Source organism: Mchenga conophoros, linkage group LG19 (genome assembly GCF_057382185.1).
Source record: "Mchenga conophoros isolate Kocher_MC1m ecotype Shallow Benthic linkage group LG19, M_conophoros_male_GT1.1, whole genome shotgun sequence".
NCBI lineage: Eukaryota > Metazoa > Chordata > Actinopteri > Cichliformes > Cichlidae > Mchenga > Mchenga conophoros.
In genome coordinates this window covers 1,406,318-1,423,984 of record NC_140544.1, presented here as the reverse complement: position 1 = coordinate 1,423,984, position 17,667 = coordinate 1,406,318, and the positions used below count along the sequence as shown (strand labels likewise).

The 17,667-nt window shown below is 39.9% G+C and overlaps 1 protein-coding gene across 2 annotated transcripts; it reads right to left on the bottom strand.

Moving 5' to 3' along the window:
- Positions 1-299: 299 nt before the first annotated feature.
- Positions 300-17,630, bottom strand: lrit3b (leucine-rich repeat, immunoglobulin-like and transmembrane domains 3b). 2 transcript variants are annotated; one of them, XM_085256180.1, is made up of 6 exons: positions 17,437-17,630; positions 9,487-9,861; positions 9,328-9,413; positions 5,557-5,850; positions 5,416-5,475; positions 300-1,203 (listed from the first exon to the last, which is right to left on the bottom strand). In XM_085256180.1, exons 1-6 carry the CDS (start codon positions 17,544-17,546, stop codon positions 845-847), a joined length of 1,284 nt encoding a protein of 427 aa, XP_085112306.1. In that variant the 5' UTR covers positions 17,547-17,630; the 3' UTR covers positions 300-844. The 2 variants fall into 2 exon arrangements, with proteins under 2 accessions (XP_085112306.1, XP_085112307.1); XM_085256181.1 differs by lacking the exon at positions 17,437-17,630 and adding an exon at positions 14,136-14,325 and having other exon boundaries at positions 315-1,203.
- Positions 17,631-17,667: the final 37 nt, after the last annotated feature.

The window sequence follows — 17,667 nt, the reverse complement described above, 5'->3', positions numbered from 1 at the left end:
ATGCAGTCTTCTCCAAGTTCTCTGGGTAGAGACCCATTGGCCATATTGTCCTGCAAACTTTGACTGCGACTCTGTAGAAGACTGCCTATGGTTCCTAAGTGCTGACAGGGTAAAGAAAACATGGTGGGAGCCCACTTTCCAGCCCTTCTCTGGCATGCCCCATCATGCTGCATCTTGGTTTTGAAGCATGCCAGGTTGAATTCGCCCCATGACATGGGCCCTAGCGTTTTCAGTCAAAGATGTCTTGCTTGGAGAAGACAAAACTGACCACTGCAGCAGGGTCCATGCTCACATATGCTGCTAATCTGGTACAAATCAGGCACCTGGTTGTCAGCGCCTGGGGTACCAAAAGCTCAAAACAAGAGTCAATAGCAGAATAAGGTGTTTGACACTGCAGGGAAGCTTTGTGAAGTTTTTGATGGGTGCATCCCACAAACTTAACTCTGCTGCTCAACTCACAAATGCATTTTCCTTATAAATGTGGCACCATTTAAAGGGAATAAACGGGCTTTTCACCTGTATAAGATTTATTGCCAAGAACACAAACAGGCACATTTTGAAATTTGAACTGAATAAAACTTTTTTTCACAAACATGCAGACTGCATCACAGAAACAACACGCACATTTTTGTCTTATGTTTTTATTTAGCGAGTAATTCACATTAACTGCTGCAACACTAGAGCTTTAACAAACGTTTATTTCCTTTATTTTCCCACCGCCATGACCTCCGCTCTGTAACAAACACTGAGAAACTTCAGCAACAGTAAATCAAATTACAATGGTCAGGTAGCCACAGACTAGATCTATATCATGTTCCTGTCTCTTTGCATCTGCTGATTTCATTTAGTATTTTCTGACGTGCTCCAAAAAAGTCACGAGGCTTTGAGGTTTCTTGGCCTGGTTACTGGAAAATGGTGTGATACTTGATAGTATCTGATTATCCTTCACTGAGGGGACGTTGGTGATAGCTGAGATCTGGTATGGTTTCCTGTACTTTGATGGGGATTTGGAGGAAATCTTTCTGGACTTCTTTGGAAGATGGGGTAGTTTTGTGATTCCCATGACTTTCAGTTTAATCAGGGCTTCAGAAATTCCTGCCATGTTCCGGGCTTGGCAGCGATATTCACCAGCATCCTTGTATGATAACCCGTTCAGGCTGATAATCGACCAGCGGACCCCCACCCGCGGAGATTCCTGCATAACTGGAACAGAGAGAGTTGTACAATCTTAGCTCTCGGCACCCTACATTTAGCTTTTTGCTTTTAACTTAAAAGAGTACCTTACAAAGGAAGTCTTACAGGCCTGGGTACTCCTGAGTCCCTAACAAACCAGAGACCCAAAGAAACTTTGGAGTTACACATTAAAACAAGATGTAGTTAAAAACTTTAGGAATGAGCTTATAAAATCAAAAGTTTCACTTGATTAAAATTTGGCCCATCTCATGTTCAAAATTATTTTCTCATGCACCTCTGGGCTGTTTTCATTGTGCATTCCATCTGTAGCTCTCTCAATGGAAGTCCTGTTCTGGGTGCTTGCACTTGTGCTTCTGTGATGGATGAGTGGTGAGTAAGAAAATATTATGTCTGTGTGGCCAAAGTCTCCTGTACTTCTGATGCAGTCAATCCGGCTCACAATAGCCACATAGCTCAGCTCATTTCTAGTGAATATTCTCTTGCAAGTGCCTCCGAGGGTTACAACAGAGCCCGATCCTGTGAATCTGATCCAACTTTAGCTTTAGAAAATAGGAATTTTTCATATTATTAAAAATGCTTTGCTGTAGCAGAAACCCATCGCCACCAAATAATCATCCATCCATGTTCTTACACAACATGAAGATCATCTCGAACGGGAGATTATTTCAATCACTACTATTGGTAATGCATAACTGTACTCATTGTACATTTCATTGTGTTTCTATATAATATTAATTATCCTGAGTCAATTTGTCACATCTCTGTCACAGAGATTTGTTTAGAAACAAGTTTGTTCCATCCGCTATGTTTCTCATCAAAGGAGCCAAACTCACTAAGTTGTATTGTGATCACTACTGAACCGCTGTTGTTACTATGGTACAGTTATTTTGTTTGTAGCTTGCTTGTTATGCTGTCGTATAGTATTTTATTGTTTATTTTATAGTTTATAACCTAGAAGTATAAGTTAAGGACATTTTGTAATATTTACTTTATGTCTGTTTTTAGTTTTATGGGGGAAAAGATGTCAACCATTGGACTAACAACGAAGTAAAAAGCCCTGAACTTACTTCTGCCTCCAACATTCGTTGAAGTCGTTAGCTGTCAAAGAGTTATGGTAGTCATGTGACTGAACTTATGATAAATCCTGCTGAGGTAAAATAGCATAAACTGCATGAAACATGAAAACTATATTCATATGTGATGGAGTTACTGATAAATCGTGTGAAAGTACAACATAGAAAAGGAGAAAATGAAATGATGTGATTTTAATGAAGTAACCTCCTCCTTAGTTAAAGTAGGTGAAAACTCAGAGAGAGAGAGAGAGGCTGGACATTGGTTGACTGCATATCAACAATGACTGGAGGGAGAAAGAGAGGGAGGAGGGAGAAGGGGAGAAACTATATAACAACCCCATGCAGACAGAGTAAGTTGTCCTTCCTCTAGTTCTTGTGATGTTCAAGAAACACAGCCTGAACATCTGGCCCTGGGAGTCCACAGATTAAATTAAACAGTACTTTTCACACTAAGGAGATACTAGTGTCAGGCTGATCCATGCTCCAGTCCAATTCTCCTACCCGCATTTCCTTGACCTCAGTGATGTTTTTATTGAAGTCAAGAAAAAGAGGTTAGAAATAGGAGTCGGGAGACAGAGGAGACTTTGAGGCACACCCTCGGGCCAGTCGGAAAGGTGATTGGGGCAGAGAGGAAACATCTGGAAACACAGCTGAAACTCATCAGGAAAGCAAGACGAGAGAAGCAAAACTAAACACAGCGCACCTGAGACCAAAGACTGATAATCTGTGTTTGGACTTTTTTAGCTTTTTCATTTGCTTTTTCAAAGGATGTAGACTGATGCACTAAGCTAACAAACAAAGAAAAAAACAACACTTACATGTCCAGACATAATCAGTGTTGGTCAAGTTACTTGAAAAAACTAATCAGTAACTAATTACTGATTACTTCCCCCAAAAAAGTAATCCTGTTACTTTACTGATTACTTATTTTCAAAAGTAATTAATTACTTAGTTACTTAGTTACTTTTTAAAAACACGATTTACAACCTGAAGAGGTGATAAAGCGATAGATCTTTCAGCCCAATTCTACTTTTTCTGCATAATCATCATACAAAATGTAATCAGATGGAAAAGTCTCTTTTTAAAACTTGTTTTATTAGTTTTAATCTTTTAACTTTATGCATCAAGCAAACATTTTATTATCTGCAACATTCACTGACTGGAAGAAATTAGTTTAACATTTAAACCTATTTTCTGCACATTCCAGCACATAAAATAAAATATTTTTTGTGTTTACACTCAGTCTTTCAAATAGATGCAAGTAAAACACAGCAGAACATAAATAAAGTCAAAGACTCAGCGGTCCTGCTGCTCTATTTTCACCTGTAAAGCAGGAGTGGGGTAGGCGGAGGTTTACCCTGGTGCAGGTGTGCCGCGGTCAGTGGAAGAATCCGCGAGTTTCTCTGTGAGTTTCCCATTACGTCGTAGCTACTCGGTGCTTGTTGGAAGTTTAGGGTTTTTTCGCTGTAAAAAGAAGTTTTCTTCCCACGCACAGCGGACACTAATGTTTTTGTCACTTTTTATGGAATCAAACTCAAAGTAAGGTCAGTACTTCCACACTTTAAACGCTGCACGCTCATACTCTCTCCCACACTCGATATGTTATCCATTGTTGATCTGCACACAGCTGTTGTCACGAACGTCGCACTCGCTTACGTCACTGTCATGAGACATTCTCGCAAAGAAATCACGGTTTTAGTAACGCAGTAACGCAGCGTTCCTACGGGAAAGTAACTGTAATCTAATTACCGATTTTGCAATAGTAATCCCTTACTTTACTTGTTACTTGAAAAAGTAATCGGATTACAGTAACGCGTTACTGTAACGCGTTACTGCCCATCTCTGGTCACCACACCCACGGTGTGTGTGTGCAAGTGTTGGGGTCCGACGTCACAGTGTTTAAAGTATTTCAAAAACTTTATCTGTTTGTCAGTGTCAGTGAGTTTTTGGATGTCTATGTTATGAGACAGGGAGTGCTTTCATGGCTTTCATCTGGGGTCAGGCTAACAGGCTAGTAACATCTTGTAACATGTTTTTTGACTAAATTCATCATGATATCTACTACTCATTACAACTATGAGGAGAGCCAAAAACTACGTAGGTTCAAATATTTGACAAATATGAATTTAAAAAGTCCAAACACAGAAACTCTGAGTCAGACTATGACAGCTCTGCTCTCAGCTTTATGATAATAATGTACATTGTGCACGTCTTCCTATTAAAACAGGGACTTTGGCTTTTATGAGTTAACTGATCTGCATATCAGGTGATGCTGCAGAGTAAACTCCATTGCTACTTCTACTATTACTTTTGATATTAATTATTAGTGGTAGTAATCATAATATTTCCAGTGCTGTAGTAAAGTAGTGTACAAGATTACTTTCTGCAGTGAATAAATAAAAAAGTAATAAAGGCCATAATATTGACATTTTAAATTCATCAGTAATGATCCACTTAAAATTCCCAATCTTTAAATTTAGTGCATCGCAGTGCTGAGTCTCACATGCATTAATGTCCTCTGACTCCGGTATTAACTGTCAGTTGTTCAAAACTATTGCAACCATGGAGTTAGGGAACCAAGGGATAAGGGTCTTTCCTCCCCACTGCTGTCAGACTCCATAATAAAGACTTTAACTGATCAAGCACACACATCCATACATATGCAATAATACTAAGTGCAATAATCCTTTCTGTCATCGTTGTATTTTTACTCAGTTGTATATAGTATTTGTATTTGTATTCTATTTTTATCTTATTGTATATTTATTTTATTTTATTCTACTGTATATAGTATTTTATTTTATTCTATTCTGTACAGTTGTGTACTGTATTTATTCTTATTGTATTCTAATTTTTGCCTCATAACTTTTGCACTGTCCACTTCCTGCTGTGACAAAACAAATTTCCCACGTGTGGGACTAATAAAGGTTATCTTATCTTATCTTATCTTATCTTAAAAACTGGTCAGAACAATGAAACAGCCTACCTACAGAAACTGAAGTGTTCACTGCACTTCAGTTCTAAATACTTTAAATACCTTCTCCGTTATGGACGCAAATACAGATACAGTACTTTAAGTAGTAAGACAATCTGAATCACTGTATGAAATAAAAATGTTTATTAGAAGCGACAAAGCACCTGCACTTACAACTCTCCAAAATCCTAGGCAGCTGTTCAGAGTTGTCAAGGTTGTCTTGTTGGCAACAATCTGTACAGAAAAACAAATCACAGCATGACTCAACTAATTCTCAAATGTTAGTGACATTACTTGACACCCGAGCCAGCTTACTTGTGTAGGTTGAAGTTTTAATCCAAGTCAGTGTTGGCGTTGGGTAGCCAGTGGCGTCACAACGTAGGATTACATTGCTGCCCATTGGGGAAATTACCCTGGTGGCCGCAGGCTGGACTGAAGGCCTCATACAGCGGGACAGCTCAGCTTGGGTCTGCAGCAACTCTGACTGACTCAGAGACTTACTGCACATCAGCAACTGGTCCATAAGAACTACAGTACTCCCCAGGGTCATGGACAAAGACATCAGCATGGAGATCTGGCAGTCACACAACCAGGGATTGTCATGGAGACCTGGGTATCCAAGACAGTTTAACTTATTCACATTTAATGTCATTTGTTATTGTTTATTTAACCTTCATTTAACCAGGTTAGTCCTACTGAGATCAAGGGAAACCTGGTCTTCAGCCGTGCCCTAGGTTGTACTAAGGGCAATTGGCCCGTTGATCTCAATGCTCTACTAGGAGTGTACAAGCTGAGAAGTTCAACAAGATAGCTGGGAGCAATGTTATTTATAATTTTAAAGGTAAGTAATAGTATTTTAAAATCAATACGGTATTTGATGGGAAGCCAATGCAGGTCAGCGAGGATAGGGGTGATCAATCAAACCTGCCAGTCAAACCTGCCAGTTCCAGTTAAGAGGCGTGCCGCCGCATTTTGAACAAGCTGCAGCCTGCGGAGAAGGGTAGATTGGAGGCCAAAATAGAGAGAGTTACAGTAGTTTAATCTAGAGGTAATAAAGGCATAGATACGTTTCTCAAGATCCTTACAGGGCATGTAAGGCTTGGCCTTGGCAATTTGGTGTAATTGGTAAAAGCCAGATTTAACTACAGCGGAGACTTGTTTATCGAGTTTAAAAGAACTGTCTAAGAGAACACCCAGGTCGCTTGCAGTGTCAGAAAGAAAGGTAGCAAACAGCCCAAGTGAGCCTGTTAGTTGGCCCCTAGGAATATGGCTGTCGAAAAAAACAATTTCCATTTTCTTTTCATTTAAAATGAGTGCGTTACTCAATAAGCAATCCTTAACTTCTCTCTTACAATCAAAAATCAGTGTAGTGACGGTAAGACATCCTCAGTCAGATGAAAGTAAATATGAATATCATCTGCGTAACAGTGAAAGGAAATTTGATATTTTTCAAAGATGCGACCAGTGTTGGGAAGGTTACTTTTAAAATGTATTCCATTACAGATTACAGAATACATGCCCCAAAATGTATTCTGTAACGTATTCCGTTCTGTTACTCAATGACAGTAACGTATTCTGAATACTTTGGATTACTTAATATATTATCATGATTTTTACAACAACGTGAATGTACTATTGCTGTGTGATTTATTACTATTACTGAAGCTCTGTGACTCCGAACTGTAGTAAAGGGACCTCTGACTAATACGGCGGGGTCCCTGTCGGCTCGTAGCCGAAAAATAGCTTTACTTTGTTGTGTGGGTCAACTTTTCTGGCGAGAGACAGAGCGAGGCGTTGAAAGGCTGCTCCAACGGAACTTATTGTTTTCGGAGGAAAACACGAACACGGTGTACAGTCGAGTCTTAATAGCTTACTTACAGCTGGGCTCGTCAGGCACTCTTCTTGGCTGCAGTGGTTATTATTATATTTACATGCTTCCAGCTCCCGTTTTTCCTCGATGACAACTCGTACCTTTCCACTCCCCTTTTTCTCCCTCCTCGCGCTCACAGACACATAACGTGTATGGCAGTCCATTCTCCCTGCAGCACGGACTACACTGAACATGATGCTACATTCTTTAGAGCTATGCTTGTAGCATTCTGCCTGTTAGCTTAGCACAACAACAACAACGAAAAGGCGCTCTCTCACCCAGGAAACACACAGTCGCAGAGAGAGAGAGAGAGAGCGTTGCCCTGTAACCATGGCAACCGTAACGCTGCCGCCTGGATCAACAGAACGTAGCTGTCAAACAAAACCCAAACAGTCCTGACCCGCGACAATATGAAACAGGAAAGTACCGCAGTGTAATCCATTTATTTCAACAAAGTAACTGTATTCTGAATACCACCTTTTTAAACGGTAACTGTAACGGAATACAGTTACTCATATTTTGTATTTTAAATACGTAACGGCGGTACATGTATTCCGTTACTCCCCAACACTGGATGCGACCTAGAGGTAACAAATACAAAGAAAACAACATAGGGCCCAACACAGACCCTTGGGGCACACCACAGGAAAAGGGGGCAACAGAGGAAGAGTAACTTCCCATCGTAGCAGCGACGGACCTTTCAGAAAGGTACGTCCAACTTCAGAAAGGTAACCAACTAAGAGCACTACCCTTAATGCCTACCATGTGCTCTAGCCTCGTTAAAAGGATATTGTGGTCCACTAAATCAAACGCTGAGGACAAATCAAATAAAACTAAAACCGCTGAGCGCCCTGAATCAGCAATTAAAAGGTCATTGAAGACTCTCAACAATTCCGTTTCCATACTATGACGTGTTTGAACCCAGACTGGAATTTATCAGTGATGCTATTCACATCTAGATAGGCCTGTAGTTGCAAAAGCACAATTTTCTCTAGAATTTTAGCCAAAAAAGGAAGTTTGGAAATCGGCCTATAGTTTGCAGGGTCATTTTGGTCAAGGCTACTTTTTTTAAGAACAGGTTGTACTACCACATGTAGTATGTTACAAGAGTAAGTTTGATGTTGTTCTGACTGTAATTTATTCCAAGCATTTATTGCCAGAAATCTGCATGCTTCCCAATTCAGTCGGTGTTCTGTGGACTACAAATTGCAGAAGATCCATAGATCTGTGATTTTAACTTTCATGTTTTCAACAAGATGTTTCCAAGAGTAGTTTTATAAATATTGAATAATAATGGGACGCTCTTTTTTACTTACAATACTTGAATGACTCCTCTATCTGTACAACTGCCTGTGAGATCATTTGCAAACCACTCAAGTGCTGGTTGAGAAAAAACAATGGTTGATAAGCCAGTATCAAATAAACAACACTGCTTCTTATCAAGAGTTTCGGTTATATCATTTATGACCTTGCGCAGTAGCAGTACAGCAACAGCAGCAGTACTGTGATTTTTTATGGAAACCTGACTAAAAGGAGACAAGATGGCATTAATGGCCAGAAAATCTTTAACCTTATTACTGACCCGAGATTCAAGCACTTTACCAGAACTGAGAGTTTAGAGATCCATCTATAATTATTTAAAATACTAGGTTCACTTTTCTTTTAATAGAGGAGCAACAATGGCAGATTTGCAATCCGAAAGAACTTTATTTGTAACCAAGTAGGTTGAAAATGTGACACAGTGGTCCAATTATAGTTTCAGCTGCTAGTTTTAGGAGAGCTGGTTTTCAAGGATTAAGTTCTTTTAGCCCTCATAACCTCTGTTGTTGTAAAGGGAGTCAAATTAAAAACCTGGGTACTGCTACTGCTTCTTTCAGTCGAATTGTCAGAATTAAATAAAATAAAAAAACAGAAAAAAAATTATTAAAGAAATATACTAGATGGAAAATTAACTAGATTATGACAAGATAATAAAAACTTTATGGCCATCCAGAATTTCTTTGAATTTTTAAGGCACTATGTTGCAGAAAAATATAATTGAAGTAAAAGTACATTTGTTGTGGGCAGTCTATCCTTTCACTGGCACCACGCGTTAGTAAAACTATCCCTTAATGTGCATTTCACTCACTTTTTTGACTTAATGATGACCACAACTAATAGATATCAACTGTACAATAAAAGATTATGTCTTACTATTGCTCCAAAACATACTGTACCCAAAATTCTTCTTTCCACTTGCCCTTCACTTTGTCCTGGAAGAGGAAACCAAAGATCCAGCAGCTCAGCTGGTAATATAGTCAACCTATTGATAGAAAAGGAAAAGAGAACTGAAAACTTGAGCAAATCTGTTGAAGATTTTGTGAAATTGGACCAACCTGTTGCTGGACAGATCCAGATATGTGATGTTAGGAAGGAAGAGAGCAGCATGGGCTGGAAGACTGGACAAACGATTGTTATGTAGACCCAGAGTCTGGAGACGGGGCATGTCTCTGAGTCCCTCCCAGGGAAAGGATGTTAGGAGGTTCCCATCAAGACGGAGCTCTCGCAGGGCTTTCAGGTTGACAAAGCTGCTTGGGTGGATCAGAGTTATTAAGTTATAAGTTAGCCATAAGAACCGCAGCTCTGACAGGTTGTAGAAGGCTGCCCTGGACACCTTGGAGATCGGCGTCTTTTCTAGACGAAGTTTGACCGTGTCAGCTGGGACACTAATGGGAACAGCTGTGATTCCAGGGTCACTGCACTGGACCAACCTGATGAGTTAAAAACAGGAGTAAAGTCTGAATGAATAAATCGTATACAAACAGGCAGATAAAACATGATCTGTAGTGACAGTAGGGAACAAGTTAAGGCTTGAGAGGTGGAGGTGTGCACAGGAAGAAGCACGACAAAAAGCAAGTCAAGTGCAAGTGTGAATGAGAGCGAGGTGGAATAGAGGTAATGGACTGGTTCTTATATAGCTCTTTTCTACTCAAAGCACTCATAGCACTCATTCATCCATTCACACCTATTCATTCAAGCACGTTTTTCTATGCTTTTTCTATTTAAGTGCTTTCTGTCACGGCACTGGATCGGTGTCCCAGTGTTTGTGTTTTTGGTTTACTGTTCTTTGATTATTGTTATTCATGGTTTTGATTATCTTTTGTCTTAGGTTCTTCGTGATCGTACTTCTCTCTCCCTCAGTGTATAGTCTCTATCTCCATGTTTTCCCGGTGCCTTTCCTGTGTTCCTCGCTTCATGTCGAGTCACCCTTGTCTCTGTGTTCATTCATCTCCTGTGTCTCCCCTGTCAGTCGTGTCTCCTTGTGAAGTCCGTGTCTTTGTGCCTGTCTTATGTTTCCTGTTTTACTTTGACAGTCTCATGTCCTGTCTTCAGTGTTTTCAGTTTTGCTTCCTCCCCATCTTATTATGTCAGATTAGTCCCAGCTGTGTTTCCCTCCTGTTTCCCATTCTCTCATTATTCCCTGGTGTATTTAAGGCCTGGGTTTTCCTCTGTCCATTGTCGTGTCATTATACCTCACATTGCTGTGTGGTCCCCTTCTTGCTCCTGGTAAGTCCTAGTTCTCTGCTTCTGGCTTAGTTTCCTAGTTTTGAGTTCCGTGTTTCTAGTTTCTAGTTTTCTTAGTTCTTTTTTGGAGATCTTGATTCAGCAATAAAGCTGCCTCCCTTGGTTTATTCCTTTGTTTTTGAGTCTTGCATTTGGGTCCTATTCTGCCTGCCACACCACACTAGCCATCACAGAATGATGCAACACTGATCTAGTTAAACTTTTTAGCCCTGTGGCTATGAAATTAGTAACAATGTAACAGACTTAAAGTTAGGTCCGCTCCTAATAAGTCTTTGTTTTCTCCGTCTCTCCCAGTCACAAGACCTTTTAATCAACAGCAATGCTGACTTCTGGACTCAAATCTGCAATAACACTTTCAACTGCATCAAAAACACAAACTTACAACTCATGGCACACTGCACAGGTGACAGATTACACAAAGTACGATTTACTGAATTAAACAAATTTACATTCTACTCTCAAAACACCCCTGATACTTACTTGCATGCCATTTGGCACTGCACCCCAGTTAGACACTTTTAAATTCAAATTATGGATCATCTCTCACATGTATCTTAGGTGACTTAATTATGCAATTGCAAGGTTAATACACTTTTGTTCCATTTACACCTCTAAATATCACCAAGAAGGTCATCCTCGTAAACTGTAAGTAAAAAAACTTTATAACAATAAAGCAATGGAAAAATCTCCTAACAGACTATTTATATCTCTAAAAGCTTGAATTCAGGAGACACACAGATTAGGCTTAAAACGTTCCTTTTTGTACATAGTCAGAGCCAGAACAGATGACCCTGAATCCTCCTTTAGTTATGCTGCAATAGCCCTAGGCTACTGCCATCTTCCAATGATGCGCTGTTTCTTCCTCACTCACTTTTTTCACTCATTATGTGTTTATACACCAATTTGAATTTAATCATAAGTTATTATTCATCTCTGGCTCTCCACAGTATGTCTTCTTCCCCTCATCCCAACAGGTCATAGCAGATGGCCCCGCCCCTCCCTGAGCCTGGTTCTCCCACAGCTTTCTTATTGTTGAAAGGGAGAGTTTCCTCATTTTTCAATCTAATTGTTGGGGTTTTGTCTTTATTATTGTAGGACTTTTACCCTACAATATAAAGTGCTTTGCGTGATTGTTATTGTGATTTGACGTGATATAAATAAAGTATTAAAGTATTTGTACTTCATTACTTCCTACGACTGCTGCTAAATATAGCAAGTCATAGTCCTAGTATATAAAAACAAGTATTGAAGCCAAAGATTTAAAACACAAGCACACAAAACCACGAGCTGTGCTTGTTGTGCTCTTGCGATCAGGCTTCTCTGATAAAACAGCACAATGCATGCAATTAAGAAAGTTGAGCAGATATTCTTTGACTTCTAGCAATCAGACTAATTTAGCAAGCTAGCATTAAGCTTAAACCCACAAGATAAAACTGCAGTTGAACTCAAACCTCTGCGGGACTCACACAGGATGCAAGCAACTATGTCACACAGTGAAACTGAAGAAAGAAAATGAAAGCTTGAAATACTAAAGTAATGAAATAAAGAAAAGGATAACTGAACTCCAGAGTATTGCAATTCACTACTGAGAACACCAAAAGCCAGACTGAAGTAGAGTTGTTCCTGATGCTAACACAACAGCCTGGCAGGTGCAGTAGATGTGGCAAGTTAGGAAAAAGAACTATTGTTAATGTGTGATCATCTCTAGAACTGCAAGGGATTTCACAGATGTTCACAGATGTTCAAGAGAGTGAATATCTGAAGAAGAATTGCTAACAGGTGACAATGAGGCTCAGAGTCGACTTTGGCCAGGGGGGGAGAAAGCTGGGCAAATGAGCAAGAAGGCATACGAAGCAAGAGCCTTTACTGATGGCAAAGAACTAAAGACCTAAAATATTAATGGTATATTCTATAAATCAAGGACAATCAGTATAAAAGAACACTATTCGTAAACAGTTGACTGGAATAATAACTGATTTCATTATATAGTAATTGATCTGCTGCACTTATTTTACTTATTTTACTATTTTAAATGCAACTTTTTCAAATTAATTTGTTTAACATGTGTTCCTTTTTAGGAAATACTTTCAGAATATACCATAAAATGGGTTACACGTAACAAATATGTAAAATATACCACTAAGTATAAGCAAAATCAGTTAAAAACAACAACCTCCCTACGCCATTTGGTATACATGAGGCTTGTTACTGTCATTGGTGACATCCTGCTCTGTGATATATTCCATATTTATCAAGGCTTCCAACTCAAAGGTTCGTTTTTCTTTACATATTAGCAATTATTGATAATGTTACTTCGATAACAATATGCAGCCGTCATGAGATTTCTGCTATGTGAAGAACCGATCGGCTTACCGTTAATCATTACAGTTTTATTAAGTTTTATTATCTTTATGTCAGTTTCAGTGTTCTCAATTAATACCAGACGTATCAGGAATCTGCTAAAAAGAAAGGCTCCGTTTCTTATTGCCAATAAAAAAGTGCTGACTGTTGAATATTATTCAGGAAACCCGTGCATGTTCAGAAGATGCTTTATTTTGGAGAAATCGATGGGGAAATGATATTTGTTGTTCTTTTGGTGCAAAATGATCAGCAGGTGTCGCTATTTTAAAAGGAAAATATTAACACTCTCAATGATAACCCTTACTTATCTTCCTATGTTGCCCAGTTTTATCAAAAGATGTATTCTTGATGTAACAAACACCCAGTGCAGAACATTTCTTAGGGAAATTACAACATAATAACAGGTAAACTCACAAGGAATTTAAAGAAACATGCAACACGAAGGCCTGCCTGAAATAACCGATTCCATAAGAAACCCTAGGACAACAAATCACCAGGCAATGACAGATTAACAGGAGAAGTTTACAAAACATTCATCACGGCTCCTTTTCTGCTTGCTATGTTTCAAGAATCAACTGATAAACAAGGAACTTCCAACATCATCACAACAAAGAGTGATTATACATATTACAAAACTGAATAACTGGAAGCCAATTAGTTTACTAAATAATGATGCAGAAACATTTGCCTATAATCTTTGCAAAGAGACTGAAAAAGGCCACAAAATAATTGATGAAGAACAATTTGGATTCGTAAAGGGAGACATATCAGCAATAACATTAATCTTCTATTAGACAGTTCAGTTAAGCTGTCTCCTGGAACCTCTAAAAGTTTGATTGGTATAAGACAAAGACGCCTGATGGCACCTTCTCTACTCTTGTTAGTAATACATATAATGGCGCATTACGATGAATGATTGTTTTGGGCACCAGTTTTTGGAAAACAGTTCAAACTGTCCTAAAGGATTATCTTGTTTTAGGATGAACCCCTGAGCAACTGAGCAACTTCATGCAGCACCAAATCAGCCCCAGACCATCACACTTCCTCCTCCATGTTTGACAGGTGATGACACACACTGTGGATCCATCCTTTCACCTACTCGACGACTGAAGATTTCACATTTGATCCATCGGTCCATAATACCTTCTTCCAGTCTTCAGCAGTCCAGTGTTGGTGTTTCATGGCACAGACAAGCCTCTTTGTCTTGCCTGGCTTTCTCGCTGCAACTCATCCTGTCAAACCTGCAGCTTGAAGTCTTCTCTTCACAGCTGAAACAGACTTTCTTACTACGAGCACTGTTAAGCTGCTTGAAGCTGTTGTCCTGTGAGCCGCCATCACATGACCTGATTCAGTCGTGTCTCTGGGTCTGTCAGACTCTTCCTGTCACAGTTTGTTTCATAGTGCAGAAGGAAACTGGACTCACTGACACCTTGACTTTCTTTGCAGTCTCTCTGTAGGACAGACCTACATTTATAAGAGTTATGATGGTCCGTCTCTCTTCCATTGTTAATTGCCTTTTTCTCACCCTGTTTGTACCAACACACTGCTTTCTGCAGTACAGTACTGTTCAGCTGATGCTGACGAGGGTACCACAGTGTGTCCAACACTGCTTTATGCAGACAGACGGGGCTGTAAGTAATCCAGAAAGGTTGGAACACCTGTAGGAATTAGTAGCACCAGCTTCCAAGGCTGATCAGCCTCCTTTGCTGCAGAACAGCTTTAAACTGTTAAATCACGTTGTGTTCCCTAAAAAAGACCTTTTTTTATTATTCTGAAATGTATGTTATATTTCAGTTTGGGGTAACCTTAGCTTTTTTTAACCTCTGGCAGTTCACCACTTACCTTTGTACCATTTCAAGCTGTTCATTGGACTTGAACAACTTGAACTGCAATAAAAGTCTTTGGCTTAGAATGAAGTTGGTTTGGAAACATATTCAGCGATGCTTCATCTCCTGCTTTGCGTTTCTGTAGGTGCCCCATGCTAGCAGTGTCCAAGCATTTTTTTTTCCCCTTTTCATACCGCGCCCCCCCTGCAGTGGCTCTGCAACCCCCCTGGGGGGCGGGCCCCACACTTTGGGAAGGTCTGCCTTAACCAATGACATCTATTTGTGCAGGTGAAGAAGGCTTTCTGTGGGTGTTGCATCTTCACCAAACAAAAATGGAATCACTGAGCCACACACGGGGAACATAGTTGCTTCTCGTTTACTGAACCTTTTGTAGTCACATGTTCACAACATCACAGTGTCCGTCTACTTCCTACATCAAATCAAATCAATTTATTTATATAGCACTTTTCACAGGATAAAAACCACAAAGTGCTTCACAGAAATACATAAAATACATTAATAATAAAACACACAGCACAAATCTAATTAAAAGCCAATCTAAATAAATGAGTCTTAAGCTGCTTTTTAAAAGAATAAATACAATCAAGGCAACGTAATGATGGGAGAGCATCCCACAACCTGGGGGCCACCGCTCTAAAAGATCTATCACCTCTGGTTTTAAAATATGTTCGAGGGACTACCAACAGCCTTTGATTAGAAGATCTCAGGCTGCGAGAGGGAGCGTGGGGTTCTAAAAGATCAGAAATGTAAGCAGGGGCATCACAATTCAAAGCTTTAAAAGTCAAGACCTTCATGATATATCACAGATGAGATGACAAGATAAAAAACAATATACTGAAGCAGTCGACAAAAACACGGAGCACGAACAGCGGCCAAGCCGAACACAGGCGCCATGTTCATCATGTACATGACGCTCTTCTGTCTTCTTACATGACATTTACTTAACACAGCACCAATACCACCTCTCCTGGCCTTGCTGGTATAACAACACAAAATGCCCTTTCTCACACCCATCCCACTCCGTGTGCTTTTCCAGAGCAATAAACATGAACTAACAATGCCTGTACCTGGAAATAATAACTGTTATGCATACCCATACACGTATACATATATTTATATAAGCAAATGCTTCGTTACAATATCACATCTCCTCCGCCCTTAAGTCAACTACTCCTACTTGTCTACAAACAAATGCTTATACTAAAAAATGCTTAACAAGGAATTAACACATAACTATGGTAACCATACAACTGTACATATGTTTCTTTTTTTAATGCTAACTAGGACGATACGTCCTTCCTGTGAGATCAGACTGCATTGTTTGCTCTATTCCTGGAAGATCTCATTCTATCTAACAAAGTCCATTAGAGTCTCTGGTGGACGTCTCTCTCTCTGGGAACGTTGCAACACTGGTGCCACTGAGGAGTCTACAAGAGCCGGAGTCTCCGGAGCATATGGTAGCTCCTGGGGCTCCGATGATGGTTGTGGCGTGGTGCCCACCCCTGATGGCAAGCAGCACTCAGGAATGGCTTCCATGTCATGTAATGGCTCCACCTCCCTGTCCGGTGCACTAGGAACAGTGTCTGCAACTCTTGCTCTCGCCTGACCCACACGTTGCTTCACAGTTTGACCCGATTTGATTGCAACGATGTAAGACCATCGAGGGAGAGATCATCAAGGCCAGTCAATGATCTCACAGTGACTGCTGGAATCCACTTCGGACCATAGGAGTAGTTTCTGATGAACACCTTGTCCCCTGGTGTGAACTTCTCAGTCTTTTCTAGATGTCACGATTCTCTTTCTGTTTGTGCTGCGTTTTTGTTTTCACATCAGGCATGAGCAGTGTTGGAGAGTAATGGAATACATGTACCGCCGTTACATATTTAAAATACAAGATATGAGTAACTGTATTCTGTTACAGTTACCGTTTAAAAAGGTGGTATTTAAAATGCAGTTACTTTGTTGAAATGAATGGATTACACGGCGGTCTTTTCCTGTTTCATAAGGCTATGAACTCCATATTTTTGGTTTCCATGCCGGTGGAAACCCAAACAAAACACGCATTAAGAGGCTCTCATGTCTGTGTTTCAATCTCGCAGCCCATGTCACCTCTACTTGCAGCCTTCATAATGACGTAAAGAAATATTTTAAAAAATTATTCATTATTCACAGAATGATTTAATATGAAGGCAATAGGCAGAGTGTTACAGGCATCGCCCTAAAGCATGTAGCCTGATGAGCAGTGTAGTCCGTGCTGCAGGGAGAATGGACTGCTGTACCCGTTACGGAATACGTTACAAAATACATTTTGGGGCATGTAATCTGTAATCTGTGGTGGAATACATTTTAAAAGTAACCTTCCCAACACTGCCAGTATCTAATGTTATAAAACAGCACTGCTGTTCAGCACTTATACTATTGGCACTACTGATACTCGGTTGTCACAAGAGTACTGCAATGTGATGCCACATACTAACAAAATGAGCAGTGATCATTGAGAAACAGATTACATACACATAGAAACACAGAAATGAAATCTGAGCCTCACTTAACCTGAGTTCTGCTATTCCACTTTTCCCATCATGGCAGGAACATAAGGATGGACAGGAATGGGCCGCTAACAGAAGCGACTGCAAAATGTGAAAAAGTACCAGCAGATGCATCCTTTGTCAAATTAACCTTACAAAAACACAGCCTTTTGTATATCCATGTTAGTAGCCCTATCTCTCTGATGTTGTTTCCAAGGTGCAGAGTGAAAAGGAATCCCAGATTAGCTGGGATTAT